The sequence below is a fragment of the Acomys minous genome, assembly GCF_964271855.1.
Source record: "Acomys minous genome assembly, chromosome: 19".
Lineage (NCBI taxonomy): Eukaryota > Metazoa > Chordata > Mammalia > Rodentia > Muridae > Acomys > Acomys minous.
Window position 1 is genome coordinate 49,100,982 of NC_140499.1, and position 25,348 is coordinate 49,126,329.

The window sequence follows — 25,348 nt, forward strand, 5'->3', positions numbered from 1 at the left end:
GCAATGAAAGCTTAAGAATTTCAGAGTAAACAGTTAAATGAACAGTAGAGATGAGAGAGTCTGAAAGTTTTTTTTTATTCCATTATTTGTTGTTCTTGTAAACTACTTTGTTTTAGCAGAATGGAAAGTATGGTGGAGTCAAACATTTCTGCAAGTATGAGAAGCTGGTAAGCAGTATTTGCAGTATTCAGTATTTTGGAGGGGGGAAGATGAGATTTTTTTTTAACAGAGTCTTATAATGTGTCCCTGGATTGCTTAGAATTCACCCTGTAAACAAGACTTGTATGGAGAAAACAGAGATCCACTTGCCTCTGCCTCCAAAGTACTGAAATTTAAAGTGTTCACTACCACATCCAGCAGAGACAAGAGTGTTACAGTCAGAAGAATGGCAGCTGGGATGAAGATGCAAGATGATGATGCACGGAGTTCAATGATAAAATCAAAAAGAGTTGGCAGGTGAGTGGCATCACTTAAAGGAAATGGGGTTTACATGATAGATAAAAAGAAAAGGAAGTTACAAGAATTAAAACTAGGGTAGATTAAGGAGCTGAAGATGAGTTTCTAAGTTATATAGTTTCTCCTGTAATATAGATACATTGCTCTAATACAGAATAAAAATTTTCTTATTCTCAGCGACTACCTCCACATATTATCTATTTTTCTCTTCATAACAAATCTTGAAATGAATCATACATGTGTGTGTGTGTGTGTGTGTGTGTGTGTGTGTGTGTGTATGATGTGTGTGTGTTTGCCTGTATGTATGTTTGTGTAGCACACGTGTGCCTAATACCTGTGGAGATCAGAAGGGGGCATTGTTGCTCTGAAACTGGTGTTATGCTTGGGTGGTTTTGAACTCAGTCATGAGGAAGTCAGGAAGATAACCTGAGCCCTCTGCAAGCACAACTAGTACTCTTAACCACTGAACCATCCAATAAGCCATAAATCTATCATAGTTTTTACTGAATCTTTGGAGTTTGAAATTATGTGGAATAGAAGTTTTACAATACATAAAGCTAAACTTTTGGAAATTTAAAAAAAAATTACTTAATTAGAAACCATAATGTGCTCAGAATTCAATATAGACTACATGATCCTTGAGTCATTGTCCACCATATTGAAAATGCTCCAGCAAGAGCTTATAGTGCATCTCAGTGGTAGTGTGTGTTTAGCATGTATAAGGCTCTAAAGTCAGATCCCTAATATCTCCAAATACAGACCAAAAAAATCCCAGCAAGCTCATCAAACACAGAGACATTTAATTGAAATTTATCATGTACTTGATATTTTTCAATTAGCTTAAATGTATAATTTAATGAGTCTTTTAATATTAAAATGATAATCATTTATCAGTTCTGCCTTTTCACTATTTCACCCGAGCAACAATTCCTTGTTCACACATCCATTTTTTCCATGTAGAATTAATGAGAACTTGGAGTCCTCTTCAGATATGACATAAAAAGAATCAAGTCTATGAGTACATGATCTGAACAAAAATTTAATGAAATACTTTTTGTCCAGTTGCCCAGAAGGCTTATGAAGCAGCAATCAATACTTGTTCCAAATGCAGATTTCTCAAGACTTCTTAGTTAGCCAGTTTGTATGAATGAGTCATATCTCTCAGAGAAATTCAGGCCCGGTGGAGATTTCTTCAGGAACTGGGAACGCAGATGGAAATTTTTACATGTGTAGGCTTACTTACCTTATCCCTGGAAAAGCTGAAAAGTTGTTTTCTCTCAGCAAAGAACTGCACTGCTATGACACTGGCTGAATGGCCCCATAGAACACCAACTGGTTTACAGACGACATAGGGGTTCCAAAGGCAGACTTTATTGTTGATGCCAGCTGTTGCTACTCAGAATGTAAAAGAAAAGAAAATAGTTTAAATTATCTTTTTGAAATGGGGTTGTCACAGAACTACCTATAAGTTGATAAATGCCTCCTAATGGACACTAATGCACCCGGACTTAAAGGAAGAAAAGCCTTCCTGTTGCCCAAATTGATGTACATTCAGTCGAATGGAGGGTATGGGTTGATGTTGAGGCAGGGGTATGTACAGGCTAGAAGGGGAAAGATGGCCACATTTAGGAATCTACCCACAGCCTGCCTGGGAGGCAACACACTCTTTCCTCTTAACTCGTTCCCTATATCTGGGACATAGGTAATGTAGACATGAGAGTTATTGAGGTGGGGGCACAAAAAAAATAACTAAGTATTCACAGGTCACAAGTAAATAAATAGAAGTATTGGGGAAAAACATTTTTATCACTGTTTAAATAATCAAGCACGCACAAGCCACCAAGCATCACAATTATTTCCATCCTGGTTACTGGGGATCACATATTTTTTTTTAATCATAGCTTCTTTACATTCAGGGACCATTTCAGGACCAAGCTGTGAGTATGCAAGTATATAAGATGGAATTTAACTCCCTGATTGTTTCTTGGTCTTGAACTGGTTATGGAGCTGATATTATTGTTTTCCAGCACTGCTGAAATCACCGAACAGATCAGTATAGAAGACCTGAGTAACTAAGCAGCCAGTGAGTTAAATGAGTGATATTTGAGTCCATGCAAAATTAATTTACCATGCCTCCAACCTTCTCTGATACATCTATAATATTCATGAAGTCATTGCATCCCACCAGGACTATGTTAAGTATTTTATATCAGACATTATTATTGGGAATTTTAAGTATCTTACTAACCAGCATTTTCCCCATGAATGGTAGGTACTGAATGTGGATTTGTATGACCCATACCACAGGCCCTATGTGTTCTGTATAACTAACTACTCTATTAATTTTTCAATAAAAAATAATTTTTCAATAACAGACCTACATGTCAGTTTTATAATGCTTGAACTTATATATTCATGTATCAAGTTATCAAATTTCAGAATATCTGGGATATTAATTTAAAAGATTAATACCTAGATAACATCTAATTTCCTGTATCTCTTGCATCAAAACAGCACTCCCTTAATAAATTAAATCCACAATAACCTGTGAATTTGAAAAAAATTAAAATAGAAGAAAACATATTCTGAAAAGTATCTAGGATTTGCAGTTATACTGATGTGTGCAAGTGTGTATACATGTGTGCATATGTGCATTCATATGCTTGTGTGTGTGTTTGTATGTGTGTGCATGTGTGTGTGTGTGTGTGTGTGTGTGAATAATTAAAGTGATGGATTTGTTTGGCTGCAGTATTTGACAGTGTTAGAAAGATGGCAGAGTAGCAGATGCTGTACAAACTGTCCCCTTTTCCTGTATCATCTTCCACCCCTTCCAATTCTAATAAAAAAGACTCATTAAAACATTGGGGTGCTCTCGCATATTTCACAAGAGAGTAATTCAAACGCATTGCACATCATATGCATCATTATCATACATTCCCAGACAATAAAATGTGAGCTGCTCAAGTTGGTCTCCCTGGCAATAAAGCAACAAGATGCAGTACTTCCTTGCATATAAATATGCATCCTAGACAATTTATGAGGGCCTCATAGTTACCAAGATTTATTTTACATACCAATTAAATTGAGCCGAGAGTGGTAATCAAAAGCATGAATGCCCTGGGCAATATGGAAAGATGTCATCTTAAGGAGTTTTTTTGACCTCTCTCTCCATGCCAGTACTACAGTGTTTGTTCTGCTGGTTGTACTGGAAATGAATGCATCTAAAGAGGCATTGTAAGTAACTGGGGAGAAAAGAATATACTCTTCAATTGCTTTTTCATAAGGTATTAGCAAAATAAAAATATTTAAATATAATAGATACACATAATAGTAAAAATGAATCTCAGAGTGTGTCGACACATCTTAGCACTCAGAAAAGCTAGCTCCTTTCACCACAGAACTTATAGCAAAAAAGTAAGGCATAGTCTCCATTTCTGATCTTCCCTCCACTCTAGAAATACCATCAGGGTTTGTTTGTTTGTTTGTTTGTTTGTTTGTTTGTTTGTGAACACAAAGCAGGAATTGACAATCATCACAAAAATCATGGAACACTCTGTAGGCAGAAAGTGAACACATAATCAAAATTTTGTACACTTCCTCCCCAACCTGAGGCATGCAAACAAGAACATGCAAGCATCTGCTTGCTCTAGCTCATTGTCAAAGGATAGCTTATTTAAAATTTGTCCAATCTAAAATGTTTAAGAGTAGATGAGCCAGGACTTAGATTTAGTATGGTTCCCAAATGAAGCTAAGATTCAGGTCAAAATGACTGATCCTGAATCAGATGATGAGGAGCAAAATCCTACTTCCTATATAAATAACAGTCTAGCCACCTTATATCATGATGGATTCTTTCTGTCAGGATCACAAGCTGCCAAAAGCAAGTAACTGCTCCTTGACCAACGTGGAACATGATACCCTTTACTCAACGTAAAGGTTCTCTCCTACTTTTTGCTCAGAAAATAGTTTGCTTGTATCCAAAATTGAAAGATTTCTCACTTTGTGCCAAGATAAAATTCTTACATCACAGAGGGCTTTGTCACCTGCATAACATGAGAAAGTTGCTTAAACCAAGTACTTTTAAATGTTTTCTTCCCACTGCTGACTAGGTAGAATCAAGTGAGGTAGAGTAGAAAGACAATTCTCAGTGGAGCAGAGGCATTTGTGTACATCTGATGAAGCTGATCACTGGCTGACTTTCATTGAAGATTATCCCTTCAAAGACAAGTGCAGAGCAAACAGCCTTAGATTGCAGAGACAATGTCTCTCTTTGAAGCAAATGGCAGGCATGCCTACTACGTGGAATAAAAAGAGTAACTTTCTCTAGGTCAGAAGGAGATTCATGCCTTATGCTTGTATAAAAAGCTCAGATTCTTTAAATATTGGTTTCTTCTTTTCTAAAACATCCATGGGCAGGCATAAAGGTGCCTCTGTGGACTTGTAGCAAATGTGTCAATACTTACACTTCTTAGTTTCCTATGATATATATATATATATATATATATATATGTATATATGCATATATATGTGTATATATATGTGTGTGGGCATACATGTATAAATTATATGTGAACACACACACACACACACACACACACACACACACACACACATATATATATATATATATTCAAATCTCTGGTACAGGCATCTTATATCCTTAATCACTGTAGGAATTTTCATCCTATTGCTCACTTCAAGTAGGCTTACAATATTGGACTGATGGTTATATTTGACACAATGAGGGCTGACAGTATGACTAAATATAGGTCAAGATGTTTGCCTCCATACCTGATGACCTAAATTCAATGCCCAGAGCCCATATGAAGGAAAGAGAGAACTGACTACTGTGTGCTGTGTTCTAGCTCCACACTTATTCTGCAGTACCCTCATGGACCATGCACATTCAGTCACACAGAAGGAAATGAATATAAAAAATGTTTTCAAAAGTGGATAAGCTCGGTCTTCATAATCCCCAGCAGGTACTGCTGTGGTTTTGTATTTGTAGCCTCTTACATTAATACATTGAATCCTACCTTTGGAGGTAATGCTGATAGGAAGGGATCCCCTTGGGAGGTGCTTAGGGAATTATGGCCTCAGAACTCAGGATGGGGCTCTCATATAAGAGATCTGAAAGAGGCCGTTTGTCCCTTTTATTATGAGAGGACACAGCTGGAAGAAGTATCTATAATTCAAGAAGTGTCCTTCTCCAGACACTGTGTGTACTGCTCTGAACTTTACAACCTTCCGAACTATAAAAAAGGTCTATAAGCTATTAAGAATATGTGCTTATATCAATATGTGTAAACAAATTTCCAAATAATTGCTAAAGGCAAGGAAGCTGAAGCATAGCTAAGTCCAGTCCTTTCTATATTTAACATATTCTACTGAGTTTATTATTTCTAAAATCAGCTAGAATTCATTCATTCAAGAGCTGATATTGGCATGAGAAGACCTTAACTTTATATATTTTATATCTATCTCCCTAGAAAATGAATATGTCCCATGAACAATTTATATGTAATGAGATTGAGAATATTTAGAGTACTACCTAATGATGCTAAAAGGACGTCATCCACTCTTCAGAATTAGTGGGTGTTTGCTAATCCCTGTGGTGTGATAAAGATACTGAAGAATTAGATTCACTTTGTATCTTAACATGTGGCTGTTAGCTTAGGAAAGAAGACGTGTAAATCAAATACTTTTTTCTTTTTGTTATTTTTTATTATAATTTGTAATTGTAAATTGTAATTCAGATTACATCCTGATTGTTACTCCTTCACTTTTATCTTCCCCTTCCCACCCTTCCTTTCCCTTTTGCCCTATTCCCCCTTCCCTGGACCTCCTCCACCACCATATGACCACAGTCTGTCAGGTCTCATCTGTATAGCCTGCTTGCTTTCTCTTTGTTCTGCTGGACCTCCCCTACCAAATTGAAGTGATCAAAATGGGGGCACCAGAGTTCATGTCAAATGTCTCATCCCACAGTAAATTGCTATGCTGAATTGTACAGGGATGAGTTAAAAGAATGACATGCATGTAGGACCCATTGTTTTGAAGACATTTAACCACCATTCTGTTGATGAGAACATTCTATTGATGAAAGATATGACAAAACACCTCACTTGTATTAAAGTGAGTGCTTTGATCTTCCTTGGAGGACAGTTCATTTCAGGGATATGTCACCTGCTGCATGATGGTAATTTTTCTAGATACGTCAAAAGTACAAATTTTGCATGTATAATGTACCATTGGGACTCACTAGATATATTCCTTTTGCTTAAAGAAAATGGTAAAGATTACTATAGTATGGCACTCAAAATCAATATTGCAAGATCCATAGTATAAATCATTGCACCATAATTATATCATCAAATACATGGAAATTCTAAAATATGACCATAACAGAATCAAAACAAAGTATTCCTATACAGAAAACTACTTTGTCACATGTTTCATAATATACCCAATTACCATCTTCAATTTGGGAGATAGGTAAGACACAGACCTTCATCCTGCTCTGGTGTTCAAATTACTGCTCTAAGATTTCAATCTTCCGCTTACCAAAAACATTTATGAATCTGCAAGGTTACATCCTAGACCTACAACAATTCACACCTTATATCTAAATCAAGATATAACTTGTTTTTCATTAAATTGGAGAATGACATATCCTGGAGGCACATGAGTAAAAATAATCCTCTCACTTCTATAATTATAGTAAGGAAATGACATGCCAAAATAAAATTTTAAAAGCCTCTCTATAACATTAAGTTATGGAATAAGAGGAGCTGAAAAAGTAATTGTTTTTTTACTCTCAATGAGTTTGAAGATTAGAAAAAAGAAGCATTTTAGACTTAATTTTTGTGCTGTTTCTTTCATTTTTATACTTACATCTTGATCATAGCCCCTCCTTCCTTTCCTCCTGATCTCACCCTCCCTCCCTCTTCCCACTCTTTTTCCCTGCCCTACTCCTCAGAAAAGGTGAGCCTTCATCACCACCAACACATCCCAGCACATCAAGGCCTGAGGACTGCATAGGCAGCTCTGCCTAGGGGCAAGTGATCAAAAAAGCAGGCAACAGAGTCCATGTCAGAGACAGACTCCACCCCCCTTACTAGGGGACCAACATAAAGCTTGAACTGCCCATTGACTACATCTGTGTAGGGGGCCTTGCATGGTCCTTCATTGATGCTTCAGTCTCTGCAAGTCCCCAGGAGTCCTGGTTTGTTGGCTCTGTTGGTCTTCTTAGGGGGCGTCTATCCCCTCTAGATCCTTCTATCGTCCCCCTCCCTACTTTTTATGAGACTCCCTATGCTTTGCCCAATATTTGGCTGTGAGTCTCAGTATCTGTTTTGATGTGCTTCTGGATGGAGCCTCTCAGAAGACAGTTATGCTATGCTTCCTTCTTCAGGTGTCAGGTGTTGGCTCCTCCCATTAATAGTGTCAGGTGTTGGCTCTCTCCCATGGGGTGGATCTCAGGCTGGGCTGGGCATTGGTTGAACAGTTCCTCAGTCTCTGCTTTGTCTTTATCCCTGCACATACTGTAGTCAGGGTATATTTTGGGTTGAAGTTGTTTTGGGTAGATTAATGTTCTTCTATCTCCACTAGGAGTCTAGTCTAGTTAGAGGGTGTCCTTTTCAGTCTCCATGACTGAAGTCTATGAGTCTCAGATAGAGTCACCCGCATTTCCTCCCAGAAAGCTACCCTGTCATAGGTTTCCAGCATATCACAGAGATGCCCCAGCCCATGGCTTCTCTTCTCTCTGCAGGCCCTCTGTGTAAATTTAATTTTATGTAACATGCTAAGAAGAAAAGAAAAAACTTGAACATATTGGTTTAGGAAGGTGTTTATGTTCAATACTTCTACTTTCTCACTGCACAGGGATTTAAAAGAACATTAAAGGCTTTTTCTCTTTGATATTTAGCCCCCCCCTCTCTCTCCCCCCTCCCTCTCTCCATATCTCTCTCTCTCTCTCTCTCTCTCTCTCTCTCTCTCTCTCTCTCTCTCTCTCTCTCTCTCTCTCTGTGTGTGTGTGTGTGTGTGTGTGTATGTGTGTGTGTGTGCATCCGCGCGTGTCTACAATTTGAGTGGGAAAGAATGGTGGAGTTGAAAAATAGTGACTAGGAAGAGCTGGAGAAAGGAAAAGCAGGGCAAACTGACCAATTCTATTTTGATTAAAAACATATAAATAAAAATTGAAGACAAAATTAAAAAGTCTTAAAGGAAGCCACCATTGATCCTTGTTCCCATGTATGCTACCAAAATGAAACTGCAAGTAATTAGTTAATGTGAGAAAGCAATTTGAAAATGAAAAGTAATATCCAAAAATGAGGTGGTGCTATTAAAATTTCTAACAATAAAAATGAACCCATCACACTACACTGGGAACAGATCCTGATTTGGAATGGAAACCTGGGTCATTTTTAACTAAGAATTCTTATAGGTTCGGACTTTCAGTCTGAGTCATTTAAGTCAGCACACCATTTTATTCTGATGAATTTTAATGTTTTCTTTATGAGGGGGCCTTATTTTCAGTTTCTTGACGTATTTTGGAGTCCTGTTCACTCCACCTTTCCCCTCTACTCACAGGGCTATATATACTCCAAGCAAACAATCACATCAAAAAGTAAATATAAAAAGCAAATGTCTACTTTGCCATTAAAAGTCAAAATATGATTTTAAAAACAAAATACCAAAGTATATCTTTAAATGAGAATGCAATTAATTCCCATGGCTTCCAGAATGTTGGGTAGAAGAGTCTGTATAAAACACAGACTGCAGGAAGTGAGTCCTTCTTCAAACCCAGATCATCAGCTCACAGCTAATTTCTACTCCCTTAAACCCAGCATGGCTCCCTGCAAGGAGGACAGCAGGCAGTGATGTGACCTCCTTTACCTAAAGGGATCATTTCCCTACTGGGAAGAAAAGCAACATGTGCAGATGTCCCTAGATGCTGCTTCACCTGCCAGCTTAGTCCACATCAATTATAAAGACCCCCTGAGGAAACACAACCTGTGTCTGTGTTTAAATTCTCTAGCACCCGCTCTATTAATTACTGCAACAATTAGTAATTCTGTTACCAGTGTAAGCTGGTTCTTAATCTCCTTCTGTGTGTGAACAAACAAAGTAGGATAATACAGTTTGGTGTGATAAAAGCCCATCACTTTGTTTTAGCAATAGTTTTTCTAATTCACATCTTCTAGGCAAGAACCAACCACTGAGCAGCAGCCCAACGACTTGTTGTTTATTTCTTTTCAGATAAGATCTTGCTCTCTGGCTCAATGTGAACTTTCTGTTTAGCCCAGGATAACCTCAGATTTAAAAACTTCCTTCAGAAAACTGGCCCCAAATACCTACATTCACTCAGCAGTCATTTCAGAGTGTAACTACTTTTCTATTAAACTATGACATAGACCCACTCAGACAAGAAGGAAAGCATTTCTCCTTCAAAATGTTAATAAGTCTTAATCTTAAGTCCTGATTAAAGCATGTGTTAACATACTTACTGTTTCCCCTCTGACAGTTCAACATAACAAATATTTTAGCTTTAGTTTTGCTGAAAATGGGTTTCCATACTTGTGTTTCTTTCTTTACCTGTACACTCTCTTACACAAAGAAGAAAATAACCAACTATATGCATGAGAAATTGTAAGACTATCTACTCATGCTGGTGCAGTGCAAGGGACATAAAATCCAAGCAGCCATCACTTGGCTGCCTCTGGAAGAGCAGGTCTTGGAAAGCAGGGTTCATGGTCCACAATCACCGCAAACCCTAGGGAGCTACCGTTTGCTCTATCTTCCATTTCTCCTCACTTCCTATTCATTTTCCTCTTCCTCCATTCCCTTCATACTAGAACAACAGAGCTTCAAACAAAGAAAGTTATATTTAAGCTGGTATCTGTTGCTACATCTCAGAAGATTGCTTTTCATTGGTTAAGAGTTGTAGTTCAAAAAAAAAAAAAGAGTTAAGTAATTCCTTGCTCAGAGGAAAATGAGTTTTAAATCTGGAAACTATATAAGGAAAGAAATTTAAATTTCGTGTGTGTGTGTGTGTGTGTGTGTGTGTGTTTGTGTTTGTGTGTGTGCGTTTGTGTTTGTGTGTGTGCATGTTCGGTCATGAATATGAGATAAATTGTGTGTCTGTGTCTGTGTATCTGTGTGAACATATGTGCATGCTTGGTCATGAGTTTGTGAGTGTGAGATAAGTTGTGTGTGTGTGTGTGTGTGTGTGTGTGTGTGTGTTCTGTCATGAGTGTGAGATAAGTTGTGTGTGTGTGTGTGTGTGTGTGTGTTTTGTCATGAGTGTGAGATAATTTGTGTGTGTGTGTGTGGTGTGTGTGTGTGTGTGTGTGTGTGTGTGTGTGTGCTTGAGCATGCACCAACACCTGCTCCTGCCCCGTGCACACATGTACTTTCCAATTTAAGTTTGAGATAAAGTCTCAGAAAGTTTCCAGTCTAGCTTTGAGCTGAGGCTCAGGGAGTTGTAATTCTCTTGCCTTAGTCTTGAGTAGGTGTGGTGGATATGAATATATTTCCATATATTTACACACAGAGATGAAAGATAGGTAGTTAGGTAGGCGATATAAAGATAGAAGATGATAGATAGATAGATAGATAGATAGATAGATAGATGATAGATAGATAGGTACATAGATAGATAGATAGATAGATGGATGGATGGATAGATGAGAGAGAGAATACTTGATGCTGAATATTGGTTATCAACTTGACAGGACTTACAATACCACTTTATATAAGCCTCTGGTCATATATGTGAGTGATTATCTAAACTACAATGATTATTAGGTGTGCCTGTGAGATATTTTCTTTATTACTTTAACTGAAAGAGAAATATCCAGCAGGGAGTGGTGGTGCACACTTTTAATCCCAGCCTGGTTTATGAAGCACATCCAGGACAGCCAAGGCTACACAGAGAAACCCTGTCTCAAGAAATCAGAAGAAGAAGAAGAAGAAGAAGAAGAAGAAGAAGAAGAAGAAGAAGAAGAAGAAGAAGAAGAAGAAGAGGAGGAGGAGGAGGAGGAGGAGGAGGAGGGGAGGAGGGGAGGAGGAGGATGAAGAAGAAGAGGAGGAGGAAAGAAATAAAGAGAAAAAGAAAGAAAAGGAAATGCCCTGAATACAGGTGTTAACTACATAACTAGATCTAGATCTCAGGAAAGCCGTCTTGCTTTTCTTGTTTGCCTTTATATGCCACCATGAGTTTGTCTACCTGTTGGCAAGTTCATCTCACCTATAGCTGCCTTTATTCTGCCACTCTTCACTCACATTGGAACCCTGGACAAAAGACCACCGGCTCTCCAGGAATCCTCTATATCAAAAAGTTCTAAGGCATTTGGACTACCAATACTCAGGCCCTTCAGTGTGAGAATACTCATTATTGGATATGTGTGGGGGTATAAATAGATAGATGCATACTTATATCCATCTCCATGTATTATACATGTACACACATGACATTGGTTCTGTTTCTCTAGAAAACCTTAATAATATAGATATCATTATATATATAATTAGTATTTATTTCATCATATACATCATTACTATATATCAATGTGTACACATATGCATATACTTTTGCTCTGTTTTGTTTTATCTCTGTTTTTATTGAGACAGGGTTTCTCTGGGTAGCCATGGATGTTCTGGACTCACTTTATAGACCAAGCTGGCCTCAAACTCACAGAGATCTGCTTGTCTCTGCTTCTGCAAGTACTGCAACTACTAACTTGTGCCGCCATGTCCCAGACCCAGCTATATGCGTACACGTTTATGTAGATAGTTCTTAGTTTACAATGGTTTTAAGAGGTAGAGATATGTTCTCACACAAGGTTTCTTAGGTCATACATACGATCTCCACTCTGACTTACTTCCATACTTCTTTTTATCAACAAATGAGAAAGATATGATGAAAACATGATAAGGAACAAATTTACCCTAATCTAAGGAACAATCTCATAGACCAAAACAAAAAAGACAAATGACTCGTGGACAGAGTCCTGTGCTATTAACACTGATCTTTGAGAGGCTTAAATGAAACTGAGGAATAATTTGCAGTAAATGTTGAGTAAGAAGATGTTTGAGTATCACTCATCTGCAGAAACTCTTACTTAATATAACCTCAATCTTTTCAAATGCATTAACTATAGGCTACTTCTCCTTAACTTATTCATATTAGGTGAAATAATAGAACAATATAATATATGAAAATTAAAAGATATACTATAGTAGATTTCAAAACCTACTTCTTGGTGTGTATGGTTCATTCTTTCTGAATTCAAAAACAGCTTCTATACCTTGCTTCAGTTCATTTCTAGTTCATTGATTCTTATTTTGATATTACAAAAATTTGACACATAATTTTGTGCACATCACAATAGGAAATGATGAGAAACCATCTAGTTTTCTTTTTCCCCAACTAAAATCCTGCCAAAATCAGAGAGTGGATAGAATATACCAAATATATAATTTGTACTGGAAAAGGTCATAATATACCGTCACTTATATAGATCTTGATTTGGGACAACATAATGGAAGATCAGTTCCAACAGCATGAGATCCAAAAAAAAAGCTACTGAAAAAGCTAACAGCTGGTGCATTTGACCATCCCCTCTTAAAACTATGTTAAAAGTTAACCAGTAATTTTAATTTAGTTAGATTATACTCAAATCATTGAGATAAATAACTTCTACCTCTTAAGCAGATTTTCACTAATGTAGCAATTTTGACATAAGAAAATCACTATAGTTCTTTCTATACATTTAGCTCTTGAATAATCAAGATCACAGCATAATCACCAAGTTAAAAAATCATTAACTCATTAATGATTAATTTTTAAGAACATGCCAGTATGCCATAGATGCTGGTCTATAAAATTATCTTGTGACTGGAAGCTGCTACTCATGCACTCTAGACAAGAATTTAGACTTTACATCAAAAGGAAGAAAGGAGAAAGGAAAGAATGAGGGGGAAGGGGGAGGGAAGAGAAAAGGGGAGGATGGGATGAAGGGAGAGTGGGAGGGAAGGAGAAAGAGGAAAGAGGAGGAGAGGGAGAGACAGAGATAGACAGAGAGACAGACTGAGAAAGTTTATTAATAATTTGGACGCAGAGGAAGAAGTATCTTATGTCTAATGCTAGCCTGAACTAGATGATAAGCTTCCTGTAAAGAAAGAAAGAGAAAAAGAAAGGAAGAGGAAAAAATAATGAGTATGTAGTGACCTTTCCCATAAAGTATATTTTAAAAATAAAAATATATGTATTCATAATAAAAATAATAAAAATGAATGGCTATAACAAATAAAACAGATTGTCAGTAAAATTAATTAAAAGGTTAGAAAAGAAAAGAGAATTGCATTGTGAAACCATCCAAGCTAATGTTTCTCATAAGAACACAAAAATTAAATAAATAAAAGAAGCCCTGTTGAGGGATTTGTTATGTTCTTTCACTAAACAGTGTGAGAATGACTGACATGGGTTAGGATCAGAATGGAGTTGAAGCTAATACATGCCATGACAATTTTCTTCTATCTTCTGAGATTTCTGAGTGCATAGTTCAACTGATTTAATTGGATGAAGCATACATCATAGGTGGAAAGAAAAGAAGTAATTCCTGCCAGCATTTAGGAGATAAGGTGAGTCTAGAACCAAACCTCCAGATAATCAATTATTGATTTCTAGATTTAAACATCTGTGTGAAACATTTTCATTACAGCACATAAATGTAGATGAAAACGGCTGTTTTTTCCTATTACCATTCAATTTCAGTACCTTGCCTGACCCAGTCTCCATGATGAAGCGTGTGCTGTAATACGTGACAACATTTGTGACAACCAGAGAGCAGCTCTGCCCAGTCAATCGTCATGGCGGCTTCTTCATCATCACATGCATTAGCAGGCCGTTCAAAGAGAGAAATCATGGCTGCTGTGAAAACAATTGCTTGAACCTTGGACCATTGAAAGAGAGACAAACATAGGCAGGGTAAGTGCTGTTCAGCAGGTCTATGTCCTAATATTAACAAGGAATGCTCCTCAGGAACAGTCATATGGGAGGGGAATAAGGGGAAAATGGGAGGGAGGGAAGAATGGGAGGATACAAGGGATGGGATAACCACTGAGATGTAACAAGAATAAATTAATAAAGGTAAACAACAACAACAAAAAAAAAACAAGGAATGGATCATGAGGTAGGAAGATTTTCCCCAATATTACTTAAAGCATGTAATCAGTGACAATAGAAGAACCACTATACAGTTGGGAAAGTGGTTTCCAAGCATAGCTTTTCATTTTAAGAAGGATTTAACATGGAAAACAGTCATGAAAGAGAATCGATTGTCCAAGTCTCTTCTTCAGTGTCTGTCACACTCCAATGTCATTGAGTAGGTAATGATTTCTCTCATCTAAGGTGGAATTCAGTAGAAGGAGAAGTGTCTGTATCCAATGTCACAGGTTCAGTATTACCACCTTTCATACTTCTATTCCTTTGTCATGTTATTTAAAAAATGAATACTCGCTTAGCCAGCTGACAAGGGACATCTTGCGAATCAAAACAACTAGTTTGAAAGTCTCATGAAAAGGAAACTTAGACACTTAAATGATAAATAAAATTCAGATCTAATAAATTAATCATTTCATAATGTAAGCTTGTAAGGTTTTAAATTCTGAGACCAGAAGATCATAATGAAGGTTTGCATTTTTTAAGTAAAGTGTGGGATTGTAGTACCACCCATCTCTTCCAGGTCTAATGGCTGTTAAGTCATAATGTATAACATAGAAAACATTTGAATTTCAAGGCATTTGAATTTCTGCTTTGAGCTACAGTTTGAGGATTAAATCCTTATTGTGAAGTCTTATTTTCTCCTCACTTACCTTTCCAGTTATATCCCCAAAAGAAAGAATGGATTCTTTGGGATCGAGAGGATTATACCAATAATCCATGCAGATAGGAGTTCCTTTCAGGCCTTGGAGTTTGTATTGACAAGGAAATTGTTCTTTGGACAGCAGATCATAGAAACAAATCTCTTTGCTTGTAAAAGCCACTGCAATCTAGAGTAACCAAGTAGAAAATCAAAGGATATTTGTGGTGGATTTAGTGAAAAAAATCAAATTTCCAAATGAGACATAGTTTTCTGTTAGCCCTTAGGAGTGATATAAAAGTATGGATAGCAGCAAAAATTCTAACATTGGGCTTTATTTAAAAAAAAACACTTTTATCTTGAAAGGCATTTGAGAACCCTTTCTTTCCTATTTTAATCCTACATCCACCAGCATCCTCCATTCCTAGGGATATTGACAGTTAATCACATACAAAATGAAAAAGATATGAGCCACTATTTGTGATGTCATTTTAAGACACCCAAGAGAATGGCTTTGGAAAGTGAATGCTTCTGCTCATATGCCTTTCCTAGTAAGATGGGAGGCATCAAAGATGGATGTGGCTCTGTCACTGCTGGTGTTACACTTGATACTGTCCAGGGCTTCTGCCTCACCATTTTCTAGTCTTTTTCATAAGTAGAAAGTGAATTTATAAAGATTTTGTACCTTGTTAACATTTTCCAGAGAAACCAAACTTGTCACCCACAGGTGTTTGAGTTTGGTGGCATCTGAAGTGATAGGAAGTGCTTCTTGCAACTTTAAGTTCTCGCCCCAGATTCCTACTAAGCCTTCTTTGCTAATAGTCAAGTAACGACTTGAACTTTTTAAGAAAACAACTTTCTGGATGGTGTCCTTGTGTTTTCCTGGGAGAAACTCCAGGTCCTTCCATTGGGTAACCACAGTGGCCTTTGCTCTTTCATCTCTTTCGTACAGTGATAGAAGTATAAATGAAGTCAGCTTGTCCCAATCAATGAAGCCATCCCGGGCCACGTCCACTTTGTCAAAGAGCTCTCCATATTGCTCCTTTGTGCCCCAACCCACAGTCTCTGTCATCTTCTCTATGAACTCTTCCCTGGGCATACAAATGCTTTGCCTTGGATCCTGGGACTAGAAGTGGGAATAGAACAACAGAAAACTTGTCACAGAGAGATCATTGTGCTATCTCAGGTTGAATTAATCAGCAATTCTTGCAGCATGGAAAGAAAAGCATCTTCTATTTTAGAGTGCTACTATACGTACATGAATTTGGGCAGGAGGGACAAATAATTTATAGTGCTATAAGCTACATCTCGATTACAAACGCCTAGGCAGGAGAGTTAGAGAACATGTGTTGACAGAAACAGGAGTGGCAGAGATGTGTGGCATTATCCGCAAAGCTGAGAAGGGCAAGGTATGGATTCAGAAGGAAAGCAATCCTGAGAAAACCTTTTTTAGCCCAGTAAATCCCATGTGGGGCTTCTGACCTCCAAACCATAAATCAAAGTAATGGCATATGTAAGCATCTAAGTTTAGAGTAATTTTTTATAGCAGTGACAGAAAACTAATATAAAGGTTTACAGAAGAAGGGATAAATCCTTGGAAAAGCTTGATAGATCCAGTGAAACTGCAACATGATAAAATTTTAATTCAAGAGTAAGAAATCTACTTCTGTGAGCACAGTATTCTAAGACACTGCAACTATTGTTATGCTCCATAAAGTGTCTGCAAATGATAAGTTAACAGATACTGAAGCATGGCTCCCACACAAAACACAGAGCTGATTTCTACAAATCTCTAGGCACCCCATTCTCATAAGGTGCTATTTCATCATTTTATTTGATTGTATTTCTATTGAAAAACACGTTACTTCACATTATTGTTACACATTCCTAACTGAATTCAGGTCCAACTGCATTGTACTTCGTGTCGGAATGAAGTAATCATGTGTTTTTTGGAATAGGCCAATATTCTTGACTTTGGGAGCATTTAGTAACACTTCACAACTGTACTCAGGGTCCATCTTAAATAGCAAATCATGACCGAGACCAAGTAGGATTGAAAGAAAGAAGGGAGAGAGGGAGGAAGAGTGGGCAGGAGAGAAAATGAGAAAAGGAAGGCAGAAGGAGAAAGTGAGGGGGCAAGGGAGAGGAGAGAGGAGGAAGGGAGAAAGGAAGGAGAGAAACAGAGAGGGGAGTGGAAAATGTGACTGTACGGAGATGGAGAAGACAGAACTTCCATGTGTTAGTGTCAGAGCTAGAAGGAGGTGCCAGAATGTCAACCTCCTTTGACCTTGTTTGTGAGTCTAAGAGACTTACTATTTTTACTATTTACGCCCCTGGGAAGAGCCAAGACAGTGCTGTGAGCAGTGATTTGTGGTTTACCAAAACTGTGGGGTGGAAGGCAAATCCACACTCTACAGTCACTTCAAGTAAGAAGAGACTTTAATGTCAATAAGTGGGATTTGTGGTGAAGGAACCAACTTTCCAGATGAGGGAATAAAAAAGTGAGCATACACTTAGTATATGAGGTATTTTTTAAAATAATTTTGTTTGCCGTGTGTCAATGTCATTTGTTCTCACCATTCCCCTCCCTCATGCACATTTTATTCTGGGCCCATCCATATGTAAGGATTATTATTGCTTTGCCTTAACCTACCCATTTGTAAGATGGGTATATCAGTCTCAGTCATAGCAGCATTTTTATGAAGAATATATTAAGTATTATAGTATAAGAATAGATCATGGTAATCAGCTGGATAATAAATATTTGTTTAGGCTTTTAACTAGCTAAATTAGCTTTCTGAAAAATAATTATATTGAATGTTTTGACAGCCATAACCCATCAATCATTCACTAAATTATTTTTAGTCTGGAAGATTTAGATAGATGAAATGTTTGAAGGCTCATATTTTTAGCATAAGCAAAGGTAACTGCATCTAAGCGCACTCCATCAGAGACAAAGTTGAAAACTGTTTCATTTTAAAATGAGGAAATTGTGATCTTTATTTGTAAGATGTTACACAGAATAGCATGCACCACCTGCCCATATTGTTAGCTTATTGATAAACCATTTTAAAGCAGACCTTTAATGTGTATTCTACAAAATAATAACTGCATTATATTGCTATGAACAGAAAAAAATCACTCTGATAATTATAGAAATAATTTTATTTTGTGCCTTAAAAGATATATGATTACAAAGCTAGCATAAATAATAAGTTATGTTCCCTGAAGCAGTGTAAGTAGTAAGCTGCATAAAAATTTCTGCACATTGATAATTCCAACATGCACTCAGAGAAGAAATGAAAACTAGTCCAGATTATGAGCCTGACAAAAAGGCATAGAGGTATATATGTCATTCTTTATGGTTCCAATAGTAACGATCCACTCATAACCTGTTTGGTTTAAGTTTAAAAATAAAACATTTTTTTTTGCCTTTATACAAATCTTTCTTTAAAATGCTTGTGCTTGCCATTCCTAATATTAGCTCCATAAAATTGTATTTTGAGGGTTTGTGTTTATAAATTCTATGTCAACTTGAATAAGTTGACATGATATCATGTATACACAGATAGCATCTAAGATAATGTGACACATGTATAAATTCAGTAAATGTAAATTATCTGCTAAAAAGCTTAAATTAGTTCCTACTCAAAAGAATTAGTGGGCCTATAATTATATAATTTAATAATGATATCTATTAGTGGTCTAAACATACAGATAGATTTTTTTGTCACTTCCATTAGTGACTGAGGTCTGAGAATTTAACTGAGTGTTTATGTATTTGTGTGTGTGTGTGTGTGTGTGTGTGTGTGTGTGTGTGTGAAATTTTGAAGTATAAATTACTGTTAATTTTAGTAAATTATCTTCTCTCTAAGGAGTGGCCTGTTGAAAGTTGAGTAAATATAAGAGATTTACCAGAAGATCAAAATATGTGTAGGAGGCCCAAACAACAGAATAGCCTGAAGCTCTGTGCCATGGGTATTTATCGTTGCGATGACAGAGGCGACATCTGAGCTAAAAGCGAATCATACTCTTTCAGCTGCTCTTCATCAGAAGTACAAATAGCAAGGGTCCCTTGGTAAGCTTGGTAAAAGTAAAGTTTACCTAGTCCTAGAAACCATCACTTTCATTGTACAAAATCAATATCTCACTAATGTGAGCAGCCATGTCTTCTGTCTTTTGAGTCACTTCTGATACTCTACAAAGTCAGAGGAGGTCCTCATTCTGGACTCAGGAAATAACTCTATGGACCAGAATATAAGAAAATTCCTTAATCTGTAAATGTTTGGACATACTATGATTTTATTGTTATAATTACTGAATTTTAGTGTACTCAGTATCATATCACACACACATACACACACACACACACTTGTTTAACTTGTTTAAATTTATGACTGAATCTGGCAGGCTGTTATTGGCAAGTTATAGTGTTCCTAGAGGGGTTTGTGAGACTCTAGTAAGAAGAACTGTATTAAAACCTATTAATTATGTTAAATATCAATTGTTATTGTTGTAGTTGCATCATATAGGAGCTAAATTTGCAAGCATATATTTAGTATAGACAGGAAAATATTACACATCTGGGGTTTTGTTTAATTATAAAACAATATTAAATACTTAGTTCACTTTCTTTTAAGTGAAAGTTGAGTGACTGTAGCTCTAATAAATATGTCCTCATAAGAGAAATTGCTAGTTTTAGTTTGAAAGTGAGACCCTCAGATAAAACTCTTTCATGATGTAATTAAAAACACATCTTTTTATCCCTCTTAGCACCTGGCCTAGCATTATTGATCTAAAATGATGATGATGAGGAGGAGGAGGATGATATAACCTCTCTGAACATCTTTACTAGTTTATATAAATTAGATAAAACTTATATGCAATTGGAAAACACATAATCATTCTGCTCATTGTAACATTTAAATTATTTGCCATGTTTGTTTCCTAAGAAAACATCCAGGTAATGACTTTAGTTCCTATTCTGAGAACATCCACAATACATGTCAATACACCCATAATGCCCCCTGATTTTCTCACTTGGAAGAGCTTTATCCTTAAGAAAATCTGTCTTTCTAAATATATTTCAAATAAAGAAAATTATAAAGATTATTTTATTATAATATTTATAAAAACTGAACTCTAGAGTTCAGTGTTAGACTATTAAAAATGGCATCCTTTTAAAAACCTGATATCCTTTTGGCAATAAGAAAAGATTATGTATTTTTATAATGACTAAAAATTTATTTTTTTCAAAGCAGGAATCAAAATTACTATGTATTATGTACCAAATGGCATCCTACCATGTACAAAAAGAGATGTATAGATTACTGAATTTCATTTGATTTTTCTACTTACCTAGAAGCTATATCTCCAAAATATATCATTCATCTTTAACACCATACTAGTCTAAGGATCCTTTATTAATAAACATTTATACTATTTTCAATGTGCTGGCTTTATATAAACAGGCCTACACATACATCTTAGGTATAATTAATTCTTAAGAAAAATTTTCTAGACACTGTCAAGAGAACAAAACCACAACCTATAGACTAGGAAAAGATCTTCACCAACCCTACATCTGACAGAGGGCTAATATCCAAAATATATAAATAATTCAAGAAAGTAAACACCAACAAGCCAAATAACCCAGCTGAAAAAAGTGGGTTACAGAACTAAAGAGAGAATTCTCAATAGAGGAATCTCGAATGACCCAGAAGCACTTAAAGAAATGTTCAACTTCCTTAGTCATCAGGGAAATGCAAATCAAAAAGACTCAAGAATTCTATCTTACACCCCTCAGAATGGCTAAGATCAAGTAACAGAACATTCTGGTAAGGATGAGGAGGAAGAGGAACACTCCTCCATTGCTGGTGGGGGTGCACACTTGTACAACCAGTATAGCAATCAATCTGAAGGTTTCTCAGAAAATTGGAATTAGTTCTACCTGAGGACCCAGATATACCACTCCAGATATACCCAAAATATGTCCCACTTTACCACAAGACATTTGCTCAACTATTTTCATTGTAGCCTTATTCGTAATAGCCAGAACCTGGAAACAACCTAGATGTCCCTCAACTGAAGAATGAATATAGGACCTGTGGTACTTTTACACAATGGAATGCTACTCAGCTGTTAAAAACAAGGAAATCATGAAAGTTTCAAGCAAATGGATGGAACTAGAAAAGATCCTCCTACAAAGAAAGAAAGAAAAGTAAAGAAAGCCAGGCAGTGGTGGTGCATTCCTTTAATCATAGCACTTGGAAGGCAGAGGTTAGCGGATTTCTATGAGTTCAGGGACAGCCAAGGATACACAGAGAAATCCTGTCTCAAAAAAAAAAAATAAAATAAAATAAAAAACAAAAATAAAAAAAAGATCCTCCTGCATGAGGTAATCCACAGAAGGACATACTTGGTATGTGCTCACTTATAATTGGATACCAGCCATATAGAAAGAACAGCCATGCTATTATCCATAGACCCAAAGAAGCCAAGGAGAGCCCAACGGAAGATGCTTGCATCTCACTCAAACAGGAAATACAATAGACATCCAAAGCAGACAATGGGAACAAACTGGGTGGGAGATGGGAAGGATAATGGGAGTGGGAATCAGATGGGCAGAGAAAGGAGGATGGCAGATGAGAAGAACTGAGAGAGAACTGGCTTAGAGGAGCATCCTGGGAGTCTATGGGGGTGACCCAAGCTGAGACTCCAAGCAGCAGATGTTAAGGAGCATAAAGTAGATACCTCTGGTAGCCAGATGGAACTCCCAGAAGAGGGAGGGGGACACCAACCCCCACATAAAACTTTCTACCCAAGTTTGTCCTGTCTACAAGTAGTGTAACAGCAAAGATGGAACAGAGATTGAGAAAATGGCAAATGAGAGACTGCCCCAGCTTGAGACCCGCCCCACACACAGGACAGGGTAGACCACTGTGACTATTAATGATCCTCTGCTAGCTTGCAGACAGGACCCTAGCATAACTATCTTTTGAGAGGCTTTGACAGGTAGCTGATGGAGACAGATGCAGAGACCCAAGGCCAAGCAATGGGTCGAACTCAGGGAGTGCAGTGGAAGAGTGGGAGGAAGGACAGAGGGAGCTGGAGGAGTCAATGACACCACTGGAAGACCTACAGAGTAATTTGAACTGGACCCACAGGGGCGCACAGACTGCGCAAAGAGCTTCATGGACAGTAACTAGACCTCCTACATATATGTAGTAAATGTGCTGCTTGGTCATCATGTGGGTGTAGGGGCTGTCTCTGAATCTGCTACCTACTGCTGGGTCACTTTCCCCTAGCTGGGCTGCCTTGTCCCTCCCTGGTGGGAGAGGATTTGCTTGGTCCTGTGGTGACTTGAGGTACCAGGGTGGATTTGTACCATCTGGAGACCTCCTCTTCTCCAGAAGGAAGGAGAGGTGGGGAAAAGGAGGTAGGGGTTGGGGTTGGACTGAGAGGAGAGTATGGAGGGGGCTGGGACCAGGATGTAAATTGATTAAACAAATAAAAAAATTAATTAATTAATGGAGGAAGTATTTTTAAGTAATTTTCAGTCATATAGTGAAACATAAGGTTATCTATACTGAATACCCTCACAAAAATAGGGATTTGTTCTTATAAAGACTCATTAGGTAATGTTAAAGCATAACTTTTAGAGCTAAAAACATTTACATACTCTCTGGAAAAGGACAATATATTCCCAAAGCAAATACATAACTTCATCCTTTCTGCCAGACATATTTCCTAAGTATAATAACAATACTTAATAATTAACTGCATAATATTACTCTTTAGTCCTATGTATGAATTTGCACCACAGACAATACTGCACATGTAAGTTCAAACCTATGAGGAGAGCACAATCCAGTTTGGTCAAAAATCTAGATATTTTCTCTACTGCCAAAGCCTGGTGATGGATAAGTGTGCTACTGGCCTAAGGTTCATTATCCTTATTCATTCTTGAGTATTTGCCACCAGAACATGGAAATGATGGTGAAATGGTTAGATGATTTACTTCTGATTATCCATTTATGAATAAATATGCAAGGAGATGTATATCATACCAGGCATCAAGGAGAGGTTTGTTTATTTATTCAACAAACATTGAGTATCTATTCCATGCCAACTATTATTATAAACATTCAGCATCAACTTTAAACAGGACAAACAAATTAAATTATCTTCAAATACTTTCTTTCAGTGAAAGGCAAGATATGGCAGTCATAATGAGCAACACATGCTCCCTAAATTACTAAAAGTAATAAAGTCTAGAATATCACACTCTACTTTTCTTCACATTAAATTCCTTGTGGCACTTAGGCTTGATGATGTTATGTAAATATCAATTTTAAAGAGATCAAAGACCTTTCTTTAATTTGTAGGGGTTTTTCCCTTTTACTACAGATCATTGGATTCAACAACACTGATCTTTCTATACAAGAAAAGTTCAATATAGGTAGGTCTCTAAATCTTGTTGTCTCCAGGTGCCCTACATTTATTAAGCATTTCACCAAATTAATATTTTTGTCAGCCACTCTGCATGATTTTTTAATATTCCATTACAGTTGAATGGGCATGTACTATCAAAATGCATTCTCTCTATATCTCTATAATTAAATTTAAAATTAACATGCTGCTTTCTCATGCTTCATTCCATTGTGCTTGCCTCAATTTCCCTTGGTTATAAACCATGCTGGTTATGAATATGTATTACAGTTCACTGTCAGATCCTGTGTATATCTTTGACACAGAAGATAAGATACATTATTTCAAAACAGATGCATCCATTTATAACATCCCCTGCAATTTCCATCTGACCGAGAGCAGTCGTGACAGACTGAACAGCAGGACACGAAGGACCAGTTTGATAGATCAAATTCATAGCTTTCCCCTGCTTCAGTGGTTTAGCTGGTTTCAATTTTCATTTACTATTTGATCGCAGTGATTCAAAGGTTCACCAGTTCAGATGTAATTATCCTATTGTAACTAGCAAAGGCACAGGTCTAGAAATCCTTGCACTTAATTTATCAGTTTACAATAAACTCTATGGTGTTGGAATCAAACTGGAAGTATTATTGTGAATTCTTTATTTTAAAAGTCTATTGCTTAGTTATTTATAGATATTGATAGATAAATATAAATAAATTAGCTCTGTCAAATAAAAAGGCACAGAAGCAATGCCATATCCAGTAGCACTAAGGTAATTGTTTCTCAGCTTACGATTGTTTAAATACTATTCTCCAATAAATGGAACTGGGATCTCGAGAAAAATGTCAGACTCCAGGTTTTCAGCAGTAATGACATCTTGTTCTAGAAAAATAAACATCTGATAAAAGTTAATAGGAAATATTAAGAGGATACAGTAACTGACCCAAAGGAGAAAAACTGCTGAATTTGAGGCAAGTTAAACATTAAAAAGAGTAATGCAGGGCAGTGTTGATGCACACCTTTAACCCCAGCATGTGGGAGAGGCAGATAGATCTCTGAATTTGAGGCTACCCTGGTCTACAGAGTGAGGACAAAGTTGCAGGACAAAAGGGCTACACAGAGAAAGTTTGCCTCAAAAAATATTCATAAAGAGTAATTATAATTATAGCTAGTAAGGCGTTAATATGAAATATCAGTACCTTGTACCTGTTGTGCTTCTCAGATGAAAGAAAATAGGAGTGAGAAGGGAAAAGAATGAGATAAAGTAGACTTATAGACAAATGACATCCTTAGAAAAAAATAAAGATTAACTGAAAACGTTTTTCTTTTTTATTTAAATAATTTATTCAGATTACATCTCAATTGTCATCCCTTCACTTATATCTTCCTGTTCCCCCCTCCCTCCCTCTTTCACACTATTCCTTTCCCTTAGGCCTATGACAGAAGGGGACTTCCTCCCTGACCATAAGATCACAGCCTATCAGGTCTTATCCAGGTAGCCTGCTTACCCTTCCTCTGAGAAGGGGATCTCCCAATGGAGGGGAAGTGGTCAAATAGGGAGCACCAGAGTTCATGTCAAAGTCAGTCCCCAC

General features: G+C 37.0%; 1 protein-coding gene across 8 annotated transcripts in view; it reads right to left on the reverse strand.

Moving 5' to 3' along the window:
- WDR49 (WD repeat domain 49) overlaps positions 1–25,348 on the reverse strand; it is a 143,201-nt gene that overhangs the window by 98,029 nt on the left and 19,824 nt on the right. For 6 of the 8 annotated variants that reach the window (XR_014776645.1, XM_084768378.1, XM_084768380.1 and 3 more), the window contains 5 exons: positions 16,009–16,449; positions 15,337–15,513; positions 14,240–14,414; positions 3,531–3,698; positions 1,700–1,851 (listed from right to left, as the gene is read on the reverse strand). Coding sequence is in view for 7 of the 8 variants with exons in the window: in XM_084768378.1 (XP_084624504.1) it covers positions 1,700–1,851; positions 3,531–3,698; positions 14,240–14,414; positions 15,337–15,513; positions 16,009–16,449 (1,113 nt within the window). In the remaining variant the exon portion in view is untranslated. The remainder of the gene's footprint in view (positions 1–1,699; positions 1,852–3,530; positions 3,699–14,239; positions 14,415–15,336; positions 15,514–16,008; positions 16,450–25,348) is intronic. The other 2 variants (XM_084768379.1, XM_084768381.1) reach the window with 2 other exon arrangements.